The 21,329-nt window shown below is 40.8% G+C and overlaps 2 protein-coding genes across 2 annotated transcripts; one reads left to right on the top strand and one right to left on the bottom strand.

The window, feature by feature from the left end:
• Positions 1 to 1,377: 1,377 nt before the first annotated feature.
• erlec1 (endoplasmic reticulum lectin 1) lies at positions 1,378 to 14,459 on the top strand. Its single transcript, XM_017715018.2, has 14 exons — positions 1,378 to 1,714; positions 1,990 to 2,094; positions 2,275 to 2,355; positions 4,046 to 4,123; positions 4,278 to 4,338; positions 4,442 to 4,479; positions 6,819 to 7,042; positions 8,995 to 9,133; positions 9,560 to 9,721; positions 10,143 to 10,202; positions 12,453 to 12,577; positions 13,011 to 13,088; positions 13,178 to 13,253; positions 13,908 to 14,459. The coding sequence occupies exons 1-14, from the start codon at positions 1,565 to 1,567 to the stop codon at positions 13,977 to 13,979; spliced, it is 1,449 nt and encodes a 482-aa protein (XP_017570507.1). The 5' UTR covers positions 1,378 to 1,564; the 3' UTR covers positions 13,980 to 14,459.
• gpr75 (G protein-coupled receptor 75) lies at positions 13,899 to 20,604 on the bottom strand. Its single transcript, XM_017715045.2, has 2 exons — positions 20,024 to 20,604; positions 13,899 to 19,183 (listed from the first exon to the last, which is right to left on the bottom strand). Exon 2 carries the CDS (start codon positions 19,086 to 19,088, stop codon positions 17,433 to 17,435), a length of 1,656 nt encoding a protein of 551 aa, XP_017570534.2. The 5' UTR covers positions 19,089 to 19,183; positions 20,024 to 20,604; the 3' UTR covers positions 13,899 to 17,432.
• Positions 20,605 to 21,329: the final 725 nt, after the last annotated feature.

The following is a 21,329-nucleotide window of genomic DNA, read 5'->3' as shown; positions in this document are numbered from 1 at the left end:
ATCCCCTTTTGAGCCTAGGTGCCTCTTAAGGTTCCTTCCTCTTCCTTGCTCTTAGGGAGTTTTTTCCTTGCCACTGTTGCCATTGGCTTGCCCATCGTGGCTTGGCCTGGATTTCTCTGTAAAGCTGGTTTGTGACAACACCTGTTGTAAAAAGCGCTATATAAATAAACTTTGACTCTGACTTAATCTAGGCTACCAGATCCATTTTTTTCATAGAAATGGGCATAGCTATTTGAAGACATGGCTATCCAAACTCAGCTTAGTATTAATATAGCTTACTTTAGTTATCTGAAAGAGGAATGTGTGGTTTGTCAAATGTTGTAGTGGAGTCATTAAGACACACATTGATAGAGAGCTCAGTTTTAAATTTTAATTTTAAAATTTAGTTTTAGTGCCTTACTTTGATTAGTAACACACACACACACACACACACACATTTTCAAAGCTGCTTATCCTTCTACGTTGATTAGTACAACAATGTTTGACTACAGGTTTACTGTAAAATTGTGAGTAAATGAGAATTCTGATCACTGGCTGGACGTGATAACATTACATGATGAAATTAATATAAGATAAGATAAGATAGACTTTTATTATCCCACTGGGGGAAATTTGCATTGTCACAGGAGAATACACAGTAAGTAGATAAAGAGCAGTAAGTAGACAAAGATGTGCATCATATAAAATGCAAAATATAAGATATACTACAGAAAGAAAGAAATAAACAAGGTGTCTGTTAGCAGAAAAATATAAATAATAAAAATAGGATTAAGAAACTACAAATGTACAGCTTACACATGCAGTTGTATGGATATTGCACATTTCTGAGCAGGTAATGACTGGATATCTAGATATATAGAAATTGTATATATAGCCCAGTAATAATTACAGATACTGCTCAAGACTTGTGTGTGTATTGCACTTGTACCATTCTGTCAGCGGCAGGTACTGCACATTAATTAGAGGGAGGATAAGATATGGGTCTTAGTGAGGTGACTAATATGACTAATAAAAAAGTTATTTGTGTTTATATAACTGAGTATAGGTGAAACAAAGTTATTTTCAGTTGTAAAAATGAAAAAGGACAGATTTCATTATTACATGCCACATCATTTTGTCTTTGCAGTTTTCAGAGTGCAAATTACCTTGATTTTAGACTAATTGCCCATTGTATCAGGTCCACTTTGTAGCTCTACAGTTAGGCGTGTACTCCGTCTGTTTTACTGCATACTGAGCTGTTCTTCGGTGGTCAGGACCGCGCAGGACAGCAACAGAGCCCGTGTTACTGGGCGGTGAACCAGGCTCAGCCCTGCAGTTACACTGAGGTGTGTCGTGCCGGTGAGATCTCGCGAGATTTTGGAAGCTGTACCGGACATGGACGTGGCACGCTGTGGCAACAGTTCCTGTTGTTATGGTTCGGTGTCTGTGAGTTAGCCGAGCTGGTGCTAGCTGTGTGCGCAGGAGTCAGTCATATGCACATTATTTTTTAACATTTGGTGCTACATTACTTAGCTAACTGTCTCATGAAGCTATAGTAGAGCAGGTTAGTTGGCTAGTTGGGGCTATGCACAGAGTCCGCTCGTTTATCGGTCATGTGGCTGCGCTGCTGCTGCTGCTGCTGTGTGTCGGGCCGTCTGCTCACCGCGGCGCTTCTCCAGTCTTTACTGATGAAATCCCTTTTAAAATCAACTGGCCCGGCGAACATGTCACCCTGGTAAGGATAGTCTTATGGATTCGCACGGTTAGAAGTGCAGCGATCAAGCGTTAGGCTGCCAACGGTCAACTAACCAAGCACTATAGCCAAGTTCCATAGGCGTCCGGGGAAGCTCGGCGTTAATGCTGTTGATATACAAAGAATCTGAGCACTTCTGCAAACATTTGGACGTGCTGCACAACGAAATGCTAAATGTGGTCATATCCTGACATCATGGAAACACACTGAAATCACATACTGCAAGTTTCATTCGTAATCATCCCTGTCATCCACAGCCAGCCTCGGGGGCTCTTTATAGAGAAGATGACTTCCTTATTATGACAACGGCAGAGAAAGAGAAATACAAGTGCTTATTACCTTCTCTGGCCAATGGAGATGAGGTAAAACTGTTACGTTTGTACTTGATATTGGTAATACATTCAAGTAAATGTAGCTGTTTGGCTGTTGTTTTACTTTGCTTTTTGTCTCTAACACTGACTCACTATTGCTCTTCTGTAGTCATTCTTATCTTCATCCTTTGCCTATTTTCCCCCCCTTTCCTTTGTCTTTGTCATTGTCAGGATGAGGAGAAGGAGTATATGGGCCATGGCCCAGCTGTGCTGCTTGCACCGTTATTTAAACAGAGCAGCTGTTCGTACAGGGTGAGTTTCACATCTCAGTTTCCTTTTTCTCAACACTTTTGTTCTACACCATTTTACTAGCAGGAATGCAGTTTTACTGTGTGTGACTAGGCCCTTGCTTGTTTATGTTAATATTCATTCTGTGTGTGTTTTGGTCACAGTGAACAACTTCCACTTCTATCAGAACACATCTACAGTGTGTGCTGCTGAATGGTTGTACTTCTTGGATTAAATGCCAGTTCTTTTTCTGGGTTATGCTAACACTTGCATGGTTCTTGGTAGTGGGAAAACAAAATTAAATCATACTTCAGCAATGGATGTGCGCGCTAATCTCTAGAGTTATATACAAAATAACGTTATGTACAAAATAAATGCTCCAGAATTGTCTGGTTGTTTTCAAAAACAAACCAAATGTTTGAAACTTTAAGTTTAAGATTAAGAAACCCTTATTATTCTCACAATGGGGAAATTTCATCTGTGAAGGTGAAACACCGCACACACACTAAGGGGCAGTGAGCACACTTGCCCGGACCAGTGGGTAGCCCTATCCGCAGCGCCCGGAGAGCAGTTGGGGTTAGATGCCTTGCTTTTTCTTTTTTTAATCCCACAACCGGGGAAATGGGTTAAACCTCTGCGTTTAACCCATCCGTGAAGTGAAACACCACGTACACACTAGTGAACACACACACTCGGGGGCAGTGAGCACACTTGCCCGGAACGGTGGGCAGCCCTATCCACGGCGCCTGGGGAGCAGTTGGGGGTTAGGTGTCTTGCTCAAGGACACCTCAGTCATGGACTGTCAGCTCTGGGGATCGAACCAGCAAAGCCCTTTTAAAGCCCTTTTGTGTTTTCTTGGTTAAATGTGAGGTCGGCCTCCTTTCCATATCCTGCCCCACACAAACCAAGGTCTGGCTGACTTTCAGTGAGTGAGCTTGCTAGCATTTCAAAAACATATACAACATATTTGGGTGATTGGCTAAATTCTGCTCATGTTAGCCACTAACACTAAACACTGCGGTAAGTGTAGACGCTTTTGGTTTAACATAATTGTATCTCTATAATCCAGTATCTCACACAAGTCTAATTTCTGTCAGACGTTAAAAGCTTAAAAAAAAGTACTAAAACCCCGCTGCTCTGCGGCCATTTACATTACTGTGGCCACACTACAGTGTCAATCACTTTGCAGCCTGAAGTGCCCACATGGTCCAGATCTGTTTGAAATATTGTTGAGGACTAGTTTGGATCTTTCATCACACATCTTTAGGATTGTTGAGAGAGTTTTACTATTTAAAAACTTAAATATTCAAAAGTAGTAATATTTGCAGTTCAGTTGCCAGTCTCTTTAGTGTGAATATATGTTAACGGGTGTGTTCAAGTGTTTGTGTTCAGGAGATTGTGTTCTAGGTAATTTTGGGCCATTTTTGTACATGCATTATGAAATGTTGACACAGTGTGATGGGCGGCTGGTGTTTAAATAGTGCTTAAAAAAGTGGACCACTGTGGAGTTACAAGGTTTTGTATTGTGTTTTATGCACTGTTTGTTTTAATGTCAGTTACAGTTGTTGTCTTAGACAAGTCTTAATGCCTTGATTTAATATTCACTATTAGGAACAGTTAATCCTTTGATTATAATAACCACTTTTTATTTCTGACAGACACAGTTTGTACCTTAGTTATCAATGTAATAAAGTCCTTGGCTATTTAATTGCAGATTGAGTCTTATTGGACATATGAAGTATGCCACGGTAAACATGTGAGGCAGTATCATGAAGAAAAGGAGGCGGGGCAGGTTTGTTTAACAGTTTGGTTATTATTTTATTGTTCTGTAACAATGTGCTAAACTGGGTTAACAAGTTTTATATAAAGTAAAAGGCTCAGTAATAAAATGTAAATATTTTTACAGTCAAACAATTACAGTACTGATTTGTGTGTTGTGCTTGCAGAAGTTGAACATTCAGGAGTACTACCTTGGGACCATGAGTAAACCCACTGATGCTTTGGCAGGTTGAGGATTTGATGATTTTCTCTCACACATGCTTTTTTCAGTTTTGATCCACAGTGTAATATTCTGTTCTATTTAGTTTCATAAGCTCTCTCTGCTCTTTAGAATCTGAAGCTGGTAAAGTGGAGGATACTGGCAATGAGGTGCGTGAAGTGCTTGAAGAATTTGCCTATCGACAGTACAATACTGTGCAAAAGTCAGACCACCCTTTCAAAAAAACAAAAGACAGAGTACAAATCCTCCATTTTTCAGAGTCAGGGAGATAAACACCCCCATAGTTTAGTCGTAGAAGTTGGTTCCATTTTCTGCTTCTCACAGTCCAGGTAGTCCCAATTACATATTTAGACTTGTCAGTCTGTAAAACCTTACTACGCATTTCAGATGTTCTCGTTTCCCCGTTCATTTCTTTCTTCGGTCACTCTGAACAGGGGATGATAAAAGGTTAACATGTGTAAATGATCATCGTCAGCAACCAAAGCAAAGGCATTTACAGGCCTGATGGTTTTCAGACACCACGCCGGAATTCCGGCGTACAGACGTGTCTGCGAGAAAAAAAAGGTTCTTCTAGTGCAGGGGTCGGCAAACTATTTGACTCAGAGCCATGAAAGCAAAATAATTGGAAATTTATTTCAGTGAGAGCCACATAATATATTAAAACGACGACGACATCTCACTCTAGCGAACGGGGGGTGGGGGGGGTGACGACGCCGACATGTCAGTCAAGCGAAGCGTTTGTGATATTCCGCCCGAACATTTTTTTAAGTGTCAAAGATAATAGACGTTAATTAAATTAATTATTTTCAAAAGCTGAGCTGCATCAGAGGCTCCGGAGCAGCGGGTTGCCGACCCCTGGCCTCGTGATCTGACCATAGGATCTGACACTTCTCTTGATCTGACATGCGCAGGTTTCACTGTAACCAACACCAAGGCCGAGCCTACTAACCATTAAGCCAGTCAGAAACAGGGGGGCGGGACTTGCTTTGACCAAACAAATTGGTAGATTCAGTAGGAAATCCCGGGAAATACACGTGCGAATTTTTTCCCACTGTCACGTATAAACGTATAAACTCAGCCATGGAACACAACTATATTAAGCCTGGGGAAAATGGAACTGAATAGTAATTTTTAATAATTATAATTTTAGGGCTGTAGTAGTATTTATGAGTTTGTTGCACTGTAACTGTTTCAAAATATTTAAAATAAATGCTGCATAGTTTGCTAGTATATTTTTAAAAGAAATGAATGTGTCCTTGCTCATGTCATTTAGTCAATGGTTAGGCTACTAATCAGTTCCTAGTTTACTTTGGAGGATTGTTGTTGCCACCTGCTGACCGTTCTTGGTATGGCTGTAGTATCTGTAGTCTCCTGTGCTATAGAAGCAATAAGGTATGTGACTAGTTAAAAACAGGTATGGATTCCTGAACAGGCCTGCTAGTCCCAAGAGTTCTGGTAATCTGCACAAGCTTCTGAAATATAGGCTTATATTGGGTTTGTTTATCTCATGTCTGAACGTTGTTCATGTATTTCAACAAAATTCAACACAATCTATCATTTGAAGGGACTAATTCAAAAGCAAAAACTCTTTGACAGTAATGAAGATCAGGGTTATACATAGACATATATCTGCGCCCAGGGGCCAACAAGTTATGTCTTAAGTGTGTCGCATACATAGCACCCCCACACTGCTCACCTCATGATTTAAATACTAAATAGATTTGATGTTATGCTTAGTGTTGGAGACTTTTGTGTAGTCTTCTACAAATTGTATGTTCCTTGCTTTTTTTCTGACACTGAAAAAGGAAAAATGTGTACTCAAGGGGCGTTTTGACTATAAATCCCATGTCAGACACATGGGTCAGATCAGGCCGGTGACACAATCCTATCCGACCCACAAAAGTATTTAAATTTTCTGTTAATATTATCCCATTTCAAAATGCACTGCAACGTAATGTGTGTTACTCTCCTACCCCTACAGTAATCTATAGGACAGCGGTTACGCCTCAATTGTACACCACTCTATGCAATTCCACACCCGTCGTATCATCCAATACATTTCAGCTGCAGTTCGACCAACATAAACACTTAACATTAGCTCAGCAGCTCAGAAATTGAGCCCAAGTATTAATGAACCTGCAGCAAAGAAAGGATGCCAGGTTCTAGTTCTAGCAAATAGGTACCAAGCCAAAAAACCAAGCAGCTGGAGACATTTAAATCTTTATTTCAAATGTGCATGTAATATTTTGAAGTTTACTACAAGTGTCTATATTTTACTACTGAAGTTTTTGTGTATTTTGAATAAACAATGACCAGTTTGGGTTATATGGTGTCTAACATTTGCACAGTACTATGTAATATGTGGAGTTTTCCACATATTTCTATGAGAAGCGTAACAGCGTAGCATGAATAGTGTAAATGAAATGATATTGGGTGTCAGTACATTGTTTTATAAATAAACATTTTCCCTATTAACTGTTTAATACAGGTGCCAACTAAGAATGTAGAAGGCCAGTTGACGCCTTACTACCCTGTGGAGATGGGGAATGGGACGCCATGTCTGCTTAAACAGAACCAGCCTCGCTCCACCTCTGTGCTGTATGTCTGTCACCCAGAGGCCAAGCACGAAATTCTCTCAATTGCTGAGGTTACAACCTGCGAGTATGAGGTGGTGGTCCTCACCCCTCTGCTCTGTGCCCATCCAAAGTACAGGTACACAGCCAAACAGAAACAAAACAGTTTGCCGTCTCGACAAATTAGAGAAAATAATCTTGAGACTTTAGGAAAACTAACTTGTGATGTGTTCTGGCTGCAAGTACAGATATACAGGAGGCACAGCAAATAGCAGTAGCAATGCACACGTGTTGTTCCTGGGCCGATTACAATAACAGAATTAAAGAGGAACACTAAATTTTCAAAATATGAATAAAGTCATTCGTTTGAGGTTGTTATGAAATGTGGCATTCAAACTTAGTTTCAGAGCTGGTGGTGGTAACTGAATGTCCAAAGTGTTTAATGCATCATAAAATGGTTGTGAAAACATTAACTGATACCTGGGACATTTACAGTGGTTTTATGTAAAACCTTTGGCCTGAGACGTGTTTAATTAATTCATGCTGAAGAGTTGCATGCTGGGTGTTGTGAAGAAAAATAGTGCCCAAAGAAAAAATTACCACTATTTTACCATCTTCATGATTTTAAATAGTAAATATAATGACTATACTTGCTTTGGAGACATTGCACCCCCTGGGTCATGTCACTACATTGTAGAGAAACCAGAGTCAATAAGTTTCTGTTGAAAAGAAATGTTGAAAAATGGAATTTCCGTTTAACATCTCCTTGTTGGAGTTGGGCTTAAGGCCAAAAATATTTAACCCATGTAGTTACAGTGTATAAAAGTATTCTAATGTGTTTGTCTGGTGTAAAGTCTGAGGTTTTAAGGTTTTAAATACTTAGGATGAAGATTGGTAGCTGTAGGTAACAATTTAAAAATGTTGTGTCCAGGTGCAAGGTTCTAAAATGACTGACAAATCTGTATATTTTTGGGAATTATTATACAATTTAAAAGTTATAATAAAATGAATGCCCAGAACTAAACCTGTTTCAGATATTGACAAAAAATATCGGCTGTTATTTTAACATCAGACAAATAATTAAATTACATATGAGATATATCTTAGACTGTTTTTGCACCCAAATAAGAGTATACACGTAGTATACAGCTACAGGCTAAACTCAGCCAATAACAGGCAGCAGACCAAGACATTTGTTAGACTTATCCAGTTACAGTGAGCAGACATGAACATGTTCTGCACATAGACAATAGCAAATATATCAGCTCAATTATTAGAGCAACACTGCACAAATAATGGGGAATGACACTGATATATATATATATATATATATGAGATATATATATATATATATATATCTCAATTGTCCTTTATTTCAACTCCTGAAGTGCATTTAATGGTGACTCTCAATGTAGCCAAGCAAGTTAATTGTGCATTATATAAGTTGATTAGGTGAAATAAAAAAACTAAAACAAAATTAACAAGACTAAATATACAAAATAAAGTTAATAAAGAAATCAAAAAGAAAGGTTAAAAAAAAGAATGAAGTGTAACAGTAAAAGTTAAAACTAAGATTAAATAAAACAATTGCGGAATGAATGGAGGTGTGGGAGAGATTTCCGTTTAAAATGGTCGAGTGACGTCAGCGAGCAGAGCTTTAGAGGTTCTTTTAACATTCCAGTTCGCTGGTGCACTGAAGTTAAAAGCTGATTTTCCCAGCTTGGTAAAACTCTAGGAACCTGACAGGCGTTCCCGTCACTAGAGCAAGTCTGGGGAACTCTATTCTGTAGAAAGACCATAAGTGTGATCTAATATGCAATATGTACAGGGTGAGTCAAAAGTCACAGGACACCGTTTTATTTTATTTTTTTTATGCTGTCACAAGCCTCCACGATGCGGTGCGGAAGGTGGTGTTTGTTGCGGATTTTCTCAGCATACACAATTTGTTTGAGATGACCCAAGAGATAAAAGTTGATAATAAAATAAAACGTGTCCTGTGACTTTTGACTCCCCCTGTATATAAAATCCCTGCACTTTAAACTATTTCTAGATACCGTCTTCCAAACTCATGACAAATCCATTTCCTCTCAGGTTTAAGTCGTCCCCAGTGAACACCATCTTGTGCCAGGCTTTGGCAGGCTCCCCGCTCAGACCTCACAGTCTTTCACAGCTGGACCAGCAGCAGGAGGAGCTGCTCAGACCACATTTCAGCCCTGCCACGGAGAGGGAGGTGAGAGAAACTAGGAAGACACACATGCACACGTGTTTGGGCCAATATATACTTACACAGGACATCTGGTGATATGTAGGTCGATCTGAGAAGACCAATTACAGACCTTGGGAATGGGCACCTGTTGCCACTCATTTAGTTTTTTCCTAAATATTTTTTCATTATTTGGGATTAATATTTTAGTTGTACAAATAAACTACACGTCTCTATTACAAATAAGAGAGAAAATAATCCAACTTTTTTTTCCAGCACTTACCATTTCTGAACAATTTCTGAAAGCAGCCTGAGAAACTTGCGTTAAACTGTAATAGACAGATGGACATTTGCTTTGGTGCATCAATGTAGAAACAGTTCAGTTAACAGGAAAAAGTAGTAGAGTCACTTGAAGAAGCCTTGAAGACTCTTCTTTCTCTTTTGCTCTTTTAGGAGGACACATCCCCTGTGCGGGAAGAAGCTTATACTTCTACCCACAAGCCCCTGGCTGTTGGTGGTCAAGCTCAAGTCACAGTAGGCACTACCCACATCTCCCGCCTGACTGATGAACAGCTCATCAAGGAATTCCTCAGCGGTTCATACTGTCTGCATGGGGTGAAGCCATAATTCATCAGAATACTCCACTTTATAAGTGCTGACTCTAGGATCAGCTTGAACTAAACAGCAAATAGTATTGATCTGAGTGTGAAAGGCAAAAACTGATCCTTCATTGGAGTTTTCATCTTGAGTACGATTGAGGCATAAACGATTTTACAGTACTATTTTTGTGATGTCAACAGTCTCCTCCAGATTTGACATTTTTGCATTAAGATGCTGGTATTAAACCCGGGTTTAACGGCAGGAAACAGCTACGCCACTGTTATATGCTGTTGTCAATCGGCATATAAAAATATTTAAATTAATGTTGCCCAGCCCTAATGATCTCATTATGATTGCTGCTCTGTTTATAGGATAATTAAATGTTTCTACTTCGTTGACTTGGCAATTTGCTAACTACTTGAAACCTTCTGTTTAGGGTGTTGGATGGTGGAAATATGAATTCTGTTATGGAAAACATGTCCATCAGTATCATGAGGTGAGAAGTTTGAGTATTTCCTGTTTTTGTTTTATCAGTTGGTTAGAAGCGTGGCTACTATTTCTTCACACCTGTAAACTAAATGTAACATACAATGCAATCCATAGGTAATTGATTAGTGAACACATTGCCTTGTTTTGTACTATTGCTTATTGCTCACAATCAGTATGTTAGGTCAGTGCATCACAACCTTTCGTTGGTGTTCAATTTGAATGCATTTGCTCCAGAGTTCTCTTTAAAAATCACACCTGAACCATTGTGACTGCAGGAGGTGTTGCTGATCAAAGCTAGAGTTTGTCAGGGCTGCCGAGGGCTGAACTTATTTACAAACGTATTGCGGCAAACTTTAATGTAATAAAGAAAGAATGGCATGAGTGCATCACGTGTTTTGTGGGCTGGGTGCGTAGTTGTCTTACGACCTTCATGACATTGAAACAGTCAGCAGAACTTACCCGGTTAGAGTCGGAGTATCAAGGTGTGATGAAGCGTCAGTGACTAATCCAGCTCAAAAAAAGGTTAATAATCCATTTATTGATATTTTATGGGGAAGCACCGATATGGATGCTGGTGTTGGGTATTGATCCAATATTGAGTGTATAATGAACAAATGCAGTGAAGGAGGCTCTGGTCACAAAGAGTTTTATTGACACTGTAGCAGTCAGAACCAAAGATGTCGGTCACTTTAAACATTCCGCCTTGGTAAATTCCCACCAGACCTACAATATGTGGTTTTAGCCCATTTTAAACACACAATCACAGCCACTTCCCCAATATGGGTGGAGACATGCAGGCCAGCTAAGGAGGCAAAAAAGTTGCCATTTGCGGAATCAAAGTCCACCATTTGTCGAATTTACTCTGTTTGAGTGAGTAGAATAGCAAGATATATGCATTAATACAGTATACAAGACAGAACGTACTGTCCTACCGTATGTCTCTGTCTGGTTTTAACTTCAGTGCTCAGTGTTAGCAGCATTGCTCAGTTTCTCAGCATGCTGATGCATTAGCCTCCGCTTCTGCTGCAGAGACTTGTGAAAAGACGCAGATGAAGGACAAAACTACAGCTGTCCAGAAGCGCTTTTCTGATGTAGGACTAAACTCGCTCTTCTCCACTGCAGCGCTACTCTATCCAAGGTAGCATGACATAATGTAGCATAGCTAGCTAATTCACTTCATTTAAATATCAGCAAGATTGTGAGTTACTGTGGTATCGATGCATCCCTAAACAGAACAATCAGCAAGACTCATCCTCTGACCAGAATGGTTTCACAAAAAAGCATAGCTAGTGATTTAGTTTGAAAATCACCCCAAAATCTGCCCCGTATCCTGATGTTATTTCTATTTTGATTCTTCATAAACGTTATATACGTGTTGTGGTCCAGCACGCTCTTCTGATGTCTCTGTCATGTGTAGCAAGTGACCAGCGCACATTCCCAAAGCATTGAGAAAAACAAGGGACTGTTTACTCTTTTTGTTGGAAACAGCTAAGTGATGGGGAATAGAGGAGGGAAGGTGCACGCTGTCCGCTCATTGTGGTTGTCATGGTTATAGACAGTGCGGAGCTGATGAGGTTACAGTGAGCGGTGAAGAGCTGTGAGCTCTTCAGTAAAGTCTGCCCTGCATCAGATTATGTAAATTTATTTGAACCAATAATACATTTCAAGTTTCAATTTCAACTGATTTCAAGTATTTTAAACAAAATATTAGCTCAAAAGTACCCGTCTTGCCTTGGACTATAAATTCCTTTGCAAAGTTTTGGTGATGAGGGGCAGGGATGCTGTCTCACTTTCTGCCCTAATATGCAAGAGTGTGGCTAAACTGCCTCTGCATTTCAGTAGTATTTTTTAACTGTGGTTTGAGCTGATATGGTGGTCCGTATAACACAAATGTTTTTGCTCAGATAAATATAAATTATATTGCAAAACAATATTGCAAAGATGATCTTGTGGTCAAAAGTGATCTTAAATAGTGCAGTTGTGCTATAAACAATACAAAGAAAGGCTCCGTCCTAATTTTAATCATTGACAGTGGTTTGCATGAAAAACAGTGAATCTGAATCTTTTATTTTTTTTTCCAACATTAATTTTTCTCAACCTTAATTCAAAGTTATTGGGTTGGTTGAACTCATGAAGAAAAGATATTTCTCAAACTAACAGTAACAGCGCTTATGCATTGTTTACAAATGAGATTGCTGTATATATATCCAAGACAAAATTAATGAGCAATGGCTTTCTTGCTTCTGTGTTGTCACAGGACAAAGAGCAAGGAAAGAGTATTGTGGTGGTAGGCAGCTGGAATCGTGAGGAGCATTATGAATGGGCCAAGAAGAATGTGGCTCGTACTTACCAGCTCAAAGATGATGGAACACAGAAAGTGAAGTATGTTGTCTTTTATGCGTAACATGTGACACCTGTGTAGATTTGTTATTAAAGTGAAATGTCAGTCAAAACCTAGTGTTTAATATGCTATTTGTTATGTAATATTCTGTAGTGCAGCATTGCATCCTGTAGCCTTAGCCAGTGAATTTCTCACCCTCTCTATGCAATAAAGAAGTCCTCACTGCTACTCACTAATATAAAGACGAATAAATTATATAAACATTCCTACCAGTAACATTAGCTATTCCTCGTAGGGAAAAAAGTCTGCTCATGTATCCACCCCAAAATCTAGTTTTCAAACATTTCACACAGTTAAAATCTGTAGCAACTACCGCAACATCACTATAAATACAAGCAGGCCAGTTTACAGTAGATGATGTTTAAATCTTTCATTTTGCCCCTTTAAATTTTCTTACTTTTAATGCATTGCCAGGGTGGTGTCCCATTTCTACGGCCATGGAGATGTGTGTGACCTGACAGGGAAGTCGAGACAGGTCACTGTGAAGCTCAAGTGAGGGACTTCATTAACCTGTAAAAGAATGTACTAGCATGACTTAATCAGTGAATGTGTACAAACACTGTTTTTTTTCCTTTTTTTAGGTGTAAGGAATCGGAGTCTCCTCATGCTGTTACTGTGTACCTGTTGGAACCCCAAACCTGTCAATATATTTTAGGGGTGAGAACCAGAGAACTCAAAAAGTAATAATTTCGCCAAAATGCATTAGCCCAGATTGAGTCGATCAGCCGAGACATATTTGGTGTCCGGGGTTTGTCTGTTACATTTGCACTGGCACACAAAGGCTAGTAGAACAGAAGTCTATGTCTGAGCTAAGTCTGTGAGCCTCATAGTTCTAGTGCAGAATGACATTTTATTTGCCCCTTTTTCATGTACCATAAACTCACTCCACCAGGCTTTGTTGTCTCGGTGGTTAGCCTAGCAACAGCCAAGCTGACCAGACAGTTGTGTCTGGGTCTGGGGTTATGGACATCTGAGCAATATGAAAAACATTCTTAAATTTTAGCTCCTGATCTCACTTGTATTTGAGGTATATCTTTGAAAAAAGATCCTTTAGAAAAGCTGGCATGTATGGAACCATGACAATTCAATGCTTTTTAATGTTCAAAGAGTTTTTCACTATGATGAGTGTCCTACTTTAAATTACATTTACAATTATGATACTATGTATCACCAAAAAGGGGTCCATTGTTGTTGAAAGTCAAGAAACCTTTCTTGGTATATAGATATATGGTAAGAGCAAAATTGTGTACATTGTGAGGGTGAATGACAAATACTTAGTACTTTTCTGATGTTTTTTTTCTGTTTCTACAGGTTGAATCTCCAGTGATCTGTAAGATTTTGGACACTGCTGATGAGAATGGCCTTTTGTCTATCCCTAGCTAGAAATAACAAAAACAGAAATGGACATGTGCAGGCAGAAGAAGCGTATTCTACATGGAAGCGAGATGTATTTCTGAAGGGGGAACTTTGGCCTTTGGTCTGAAACTGAAACAAGATGGAAGCACCTGAATCTAGGAACTCCTCATTCACCCTTTTAAGAACACTGAAGATTCTCTGTGGACTCAGCTTTGCTGAAAAGTACATTCATTCTGGAAATGTGGTTCAAAGTCCCCATGAGACTGAAAGAAATGGGGGAAAATGTTAAAATACCCAGATCTGCTGGAGGACCCCCCAGCAGATCTACACTGCAGTAGTCCTTTTGAATTTAATGCTGTCACTCATTCCTTTAATAGAACGGTAATATATTGGGTTGTTTTAACTGTTTCTATTTATTTGACTTAATTTCTGTTAATTACATGCTTGGTGTTGACATTTTGCACTTGAAAGTTTTTATGTATATAATAAAGCTGAGATTAAAAAATTCATAATGTGATCTGATTGCACACGTATGTGAAATACTTAAAGGTTAAGATGACCAATCGAATGAGTAAAAAGTACAAATGCATAGGTGTTGCTTGGAAATTCATTTTAAATTTGGAGTAGTGTAAAAATGCAGTATTTGACCCTGAACATATAATCACACCATCTTCAATTGAAACTGCCTGAGAACGCCCAGGAGTAAATAAGACCAGGGATATTTGCTTTAAGTTTGTTTTTAACTGCTTGATACTCTTTATTTGTTTCATTGTCACCTTCTGGGTATAAATTTAAATTTAAAGTTCAGTGCAAAAAGCTTCAGCTGATGGAGGAAGCATATGTTTTATCTGAATGAAAGCTGAAGGGAATTCCACTTATTTTGCTAAATTACTTTAGATCAACTTGTTTCTCTACATATACTGATACCTATATTAAAACCTTGGGTCTCGGTCAGTACAGACAAAAATCTATTTTCTCTGATATTTTTCTACTTTTTGGTGCAATTCAAATGGTTATTTTAAGGGTAGCCTTTCACTTCACAAATATGGCAATCAGGCACAAACTACTCGTATACTCTAGTGCCCCACAAAAAATAATACACAGCTAACAACACATCACACAGGATTGCAGGAATGGTTTGGACTCCTTTTTCCCCTTCAATAGCCAATCCAGCCTTTTCTTCCCTATACCGATATCCATCTATACCAATGTACCATCTCTGGTAATGTTGATAGGGGTAAATCTTTCAGTTTGGGACCATTTGCCTTACAACAGCCTGCATGTACCTCTTCACCGTGGATAGATTTAAAAAATAAGTTTTCGGCTGAATCAGGCCGTGTAGTTGCAACATTCTTTAAGGGGCATGAAACAGTTCAGACATCTGGTACCTATGAACAATGCTAACTCTGTAAAGTTCACCACGATGTGGCATTTCACACCAAACTGGAAAGAATGATTTGGTTTATATCTTTAATAGTTATTTGTGCAAAACTCATCCCTTTCAACCTCTTCGAGTAAAAGAGTTTTGAGTCTTTGAGGAAAGTGTGTCTGCATTTATTGACCATGCTCATGTGACCTTAGAATGTTTTCAACACAGCCTTCATTTTCCAAATCAAGCTTTTACTGTGACAACCATGAAAAATGACCTTCAACACTAGATGGAGCCGTTTACCAGCAGTTCTTCATTATGACTCAGATGCTTGCTGACAGTTTGATGGAAGTAGATCGCCATTATTATTCAGAGGTTCAGTAACGCTCCTGGAGATCAGAGCAACAGAGTCTACTGTTGCTTTTAGATGTGGCTAAATGGTGATGTACATTAGACAAGCAGATGGAAGTTCTGGCATACTAAGCAATAAGCTACTGTCTTTATGGTTTGAGAGTAAAAAAAAAAAACAGGTACGCTGACAGACAATAACAACAGGCCATGATGCTATTTTCACAAATAAGTATCTCGACAAAATGATGAGATTGTGTTAATCTTCATTAACGCAGTACTAGTATACTAGGTAGGACTCAACACATCCTTGCAATACTGTCCAGTACTGCCCAGTGGCCCAGTCAGACATTAGGGGAATGTCTCAGAACAAGCTTTTGATAGAATGAATGATCCTTATATGAACCCTCTCTTGTTTAATAAAAGTGGAACCAGGCATCTCTGACAACTCTTTTCCAATAAGTCAACAAAGAAAAACCCCACTTGTAAAACATTTAATGATATAAAATGTAGAACACTTTCACAAACACATTATCTGAAAGAAAAATGCAGTTTTTTTTATATTTTTCTCAAAAATCACACTTTTCTTCAGTTCTCAATGTTTTCAAATAATGCTTTTTGTGAAATGCATTATTGTCTTCCATAGACTTCCACAAGGCAGATTACAAAAATTCTAATATGATCCTAATGCAACAGTACAGTACGGATGCACTGGAATCGGCAGATATTTGCTCCACACAATCCGCCATGGTCATATTTTGGCTGATCTGTTGCAAGTTCATGACATAAATAAGGAGTCAGTAAGTGCACACACTGTATCTGAATACTGCTGCTTCACCTATACCAAAAAGTCATAGCATAATAATGGATAACTTGACACTACCGCTTTTAAATATTGGTGAACTGATTTGAGTTTTAAATACCAGTTTGGCTCATCAATAACCAAATAATGTTATTTATAATGTGACAAAGTACATAATGTGCCAGTGTTTCATGTGAAGAATAATCTCACACACTGTTAGCTTTTGGTTTCAAAAAGGCTTAAGCTAAAACAACCAATTTGGCTAAAACTATCATAACCAGCCTTAAAAATTCATGATCCATGCAGCCCAACAATACAACATGGGACTCACTGCTCTGCACTCCACTGAATGTTTCATTTGAGCATGTTAACTTTGATCTCCACCCTCTCTAAAAAACACAGGTAACCGAACATACTACAGAAAAACTACTTCTACTTAAGTGCGCTTTTACAATAATCATTCATAATACACACAATAGCTTGAAGATGTGGTCAATAGATTGTATTTTTTGAACCATTAAAATCTAAACTGTATGCAGCGCTATGCCTTGTTTAAGCTTATGGAAATGAATTTTCTTTACTTAAATAAATAAGATGGAAAAAAAACAGACAGTATTAAAACACTGCTTGGAAATTGAAAACAGTGTTGTTTAGAAAAATATTGTTAGTTTCTTTTAATGAAGAAAAGACACACTTTCATACAATATGAAAATTGCCATGTCAATGTAAAAATAGAATATCCTTCAAGGAACATTAACACTGGGGATTGAAACACTTTCGTAATTTGAATTAATATCCACTTTTAGTTTTTTTTCCTTTAATGTGCTATGATGTGGTCTCTTGAGAAAAAAAAAACAACTGGTAGATCACAACCAAACACTGTAATGTTCCCTTATACACACCGTAAGCAAGCACACTGACATTCTAATGCTCCTGCATTCTGAAAGGTAGCACAGGCCTCTCACACTGAGGGGACCGGGATCTGATGGGCTGAGGTACTGTCAAAGTCCTGCAGTGCCTCCTGGTGGGTGTGGTAGTGCATGGCTACGTAACTCTTAGCAAAGGCGGTGGTCTGAGAGTTGACCGGCTGCAGGCTGTTGGGGGAACTGGGTCCAGCTGAAGGGCTGCTGTTGTATATGCTGTAATAGGGCTCTATGCGAGTGTTGATGGGCGTCGAGGTGCTGGGGGGCCGGGGCTTGCGTCCAGCACGCGGACTTGGCATGCTGTTGCGAGAGTGGCTAGGCCCGCAGGCCTGGTCCACAAGCCGCTTCTGCGGCTTAGGAGAGAGCACGTAGGCCGAGTTGGTCTCATGGTGTGAGGACTTATTGCGGTTGACCTCGAGGCTTCCCTTACCCATGGCATGGAGCCGGGTCTTCTGCTTGCAGCAGAGGAAGCCGAGCGCCACCCACTGGAGGCAGCAGAGCACTCGCCGCCGCAGGCCTGCACTGTTCCGAGAGTACACAAATGGGTTTATGCCTGACTTGAGGAAGATGAGGGCGAACCCACAAAGTTCAAATTGGTAATGGACAAAGCCACTTTCTGGGGACAAGACATCCTGTGCCAGGGACACGCCCATGGGCAAGCAGCAAAACAGCACAGAGATGACTATGACCACACATGTCACCACAGCTTTGGAATCCTTAGCTGTGGCCAGATTGACTGTGGACACTATCTGGCAGCAGGTGGCTCCTGTAGCAGCCCCTGGCACCAGGGCACTACTGTTCCTCTTTGTGAATGGGTGTGTCTGCACATGCCGGAGCTTGTTGTATGTCTGGTTGCGGTAAAGAGATGGCACTGGGACAGCACACTGCATGCCGTCAAAACCAGAGGCAAGGAAGGGTGGTGGTGGGCCCGGGGGGCGCGTGGCATCCACTGTGATGATGGGACACTTGCGTACCTGGGCGTTCTTTCGCAATGCCTGTGCAATCATCAGGTATGAGATGGACACCACACCCACACAGAAGGCAAAATCCGCGAGGTACACATATAAGACCACCTTGGCCCGCTTCCCTGTGAGGCCAAAGTGTGGCATGCAGGGCCCAGGGCTCCTGGGATAGGCTCGCAAGGTGACCAGAGCTGCCAGGGTGAAGCTAGAAGTCCACAACAAGGCAGTAAGGGCTAAGGTGCAGGGGAAGGAGGCAGTGTGGTTCGGCTGCTGGCCCAGGACCATGCGCAATCGATGCAGAGCGATGACGGCCACTGTCTCCAAAGACATGATGATGAAACCTGAGCTGGTGAGGTGGAAGGCGAAGCAGAAGCCCTTGGAAACACCGCCTCCGCCCTCCCCCGCATCCAAGAAAAGTACGAGCGCAAACATGGGTGCAGTGACACAGCAGATGAACAGATCGCAGAAGGACAGGTTGAGGATCATGAAGTCAAAGTTGGTGCGTAACTTGCGGAATGCAGGGTCGAAGAAGGATAGGAACACCACCAGGTTGCCATAGGAGCCCAGGCAGAAGATGAGGATGAGGAGCATTGAGCAGGACGCCAGCGTAGCTGTGTGGACCAAGGCCCAGCCGCTGGGGGCGGGACTCTGCCCAGAGGAGCCATTGAGGGCCTGGTGCTTTCCGATGTCTGCCTGGTCCAGTGCCCAGCCAGTGCTGTTCATGGTACACATTAGGGTGGGTTAAGATTACAGCCTTACTACTTTGCCCACTGTGCAGTGTCCAGTAAGGCTGAGCAGCGTGTTGCTCAGTGTGTTCTCCTGGAGTGCTACGGGACAAAGAGGGGGAAATGAATGAGTCCACTTTGCCAGCAGAGTAGCGTGTATGCTTCATGGTTGTTAAAAAATAGTGTTCCCTATGGAAAGATCCATGTCCTTGATTAATTATAAAAAAATCACAGAACCTGCACCTGAACTATGAAGCCTATGACAAAGCAAGTGTTTGTCTTGTTCGTGATGAATACTGTTCCCTGGTGGAAAAAATACAGCTTGGGCAGCTCATGCTGGTTACCTTGGTTGGTCAGGATAATTAATGTTTTCTCTCTGGCTTGAAGGTTTAGCTGCTCTACAAGCCTGACCAGCTTGACAAATCTGGTCTAACAGCTTAAACAGCCTAACCAGTTTACCAACATAGGACGTGTTCTCATCTAGTCCAGCTTGGCCATCTTAGCCTAATTAACAGAAAAGATCCAAGATTAGACCATACCTACCAACAAAAGCTTTGTCTTGGCTGGACTTTTCAGCAGGACTGTATATACACGGGTTTCCTATATTCATATACATTATAATTCATATTAATGAACAGATGCTGGTGTAATGGTCACGTATGTGTTGTGAAGGTACCTCAACATCCAGCGTTTCAAGGCTGGTATTTCGTAGCGCCCATATAAGTAAGTAGATGCGTCTGAGGCAATCAAATCTGCCCCCCCTCTTCTGTCAAGACTAACAGGCAAATAGGCTCAGAAATAAACGCCTATTGCATAATATCTGACCAGCAAGACACACCACTGATGCTCAATTGTAGCCAAATAAATCCTACTGTGTATGTAGCCATTATGCAGAGCACACCCGTTTTCCTTATCAATTAAAACAAGAGAAAACGTGCTTACCATGTTCTCCTGCGAGCGTCCCATTTTTTATTCGATTTTCCATATTTGCATGTGCGTCCTACGCCTTTTAGGCGTTTGTAGAGAATGACATCTGGCAGGACTGGTGAAATGAAGGGGAAAGGTTTCCTGCTGATGCCGTGCTAAAAACGAAGGAGGCGGTTTTTGACTCCTAAAAGCCTCCCTCTCTCCGTTCTCCCTCTCTACCTCTCTCCGTTCTCCCTCTCCCCGTCTCTCCGTTCTCCCTCTCTACCTCTCTCCGTTCTCCCTCTCCCCGTCTCTCCGTTCTCCCTCTCTACCTCTCTCCGTTCTCCCTCTCTCCGTTCTCCCTCTCTACCTCTCTCCGTTCTCCCTCTCTCCGTTGAGATTCAGTTCAGCCCTAGAAGAGCATCCTCGGGATAGTAAAGGAGGAGCTGGATGGTAAATCTTTTACAGATGACACAGTAAGTGGCAGTCAAATCTAGCAAATCTGCTAACAGCGAAAATGAAGCGCTAGTCTAACGCAGTTTACGTAGGTCGCGTGGGCAGGCGCGAGGAAAAGCTTTCATCGTTACACAGGGCTGAGTATGCCGAGTCCGGCAGTTCTGGAGTCGATTCCAGCTGTTCTGGAGTCGATTCCATTTGTTATCCCAAGTGAAGCGAATCGATAGTCGAATCCAGCCGTTCTGGAGTCGATTCCAGCAGTTCTGGAGTCGATTCCATTTGTTATCCCAAGTGAAGCGAATCAATAGTCAATTCCAGCAGTTCTGGAGTCGACTCCAGCAGTTCTGGAGTCGACTCCAGTTGTAACCCCAAGTTAAGCGTATCGATAGTTGATTCCACATCGCATTCTTTTTTTTTTATTCTTGCAAAAAATCCCACAGTCACTCCATTGCAATGTGCTACCATTTCAGCTGTTCTTTTAACGCCCTGTACCTTTAACTATATGACCGTTGACTTAAGCAGACCTATCTCTGGCTAAATTCACCAGGATTCTGATTTCTGTTACTTGCCCTGATTAATCTAATAATCTAATGCATGCATTCATACAGACTGTTTGGAATCAAGTCCAAAGTTTTAGGGACAATTCTCGACTTCCAAATACCTGGAATAGGAGAATCAACTCCCAGGGGAGCTCAACCAAGTAAGAATTGTTCACAGAAGTGGTGACAGGAAACAGATGACCAGAGCATTAATGCATCTGAAATTGCTACCACACAGAAAACTAATACATGAAATGGATAAGAATGCACTGCCTGATGCCCCAGACATTGTTTTACGATAGATTTAGATGTTCATGGTGAAGAGGCACACGCAGGCCACTGTAATT

Source organism: Pygocentrus nattereri, chromosome 22 (assembly GCF_015220715.1).
Source record: "Pygocentrus nattereri isolate fPygNat1 chromosome 22, fPygNat1.pri, whole genome shotgun sequence".
NCBI lineage: Eukaryota > Metazoa > Chordata > Actinopteri > Characiformes > Serrasalmidae > Pygocentrus > Pygocentrus nattereri.
Note: the sequence above shows the minus strand (reverse complement) of the source record. Positions and strands in the feature narration are given on the sequence as shown.

Excerpts from the sequence above, each read along its gene's own strand:
- erlec1 (XM_017715018.2), top strand. The coding sequence starts at position 1,565 with ATGCACAGAGTCCGCTCGTTTATCGGTCATGTGGCTGCGCTGCTGCTG. Across the intron at positions 4,339-4,441 it reads ACCCACTGATGCTTTGGCAG|AATCTGAAGCTGGTAAAGTG; the intron begins GTTGAGGATTTG and ends TCTGCTCTTTAG. Across the intron at positions 10,203-12,452 it reads ATGTCCATCAGTATCATGAG|GACAAAGAGCAAGGAAAGAG; the intron begins GTGAGAAGTTTG and ends GTGTTGTCACAG.
- gpr75 (XM_017715045.2), bottom strand. The coding sequence starts at position 19,088 with ATGTGTACCATGAACAGCACTGGCTGGGCACTGGACCAGGCAGACATC.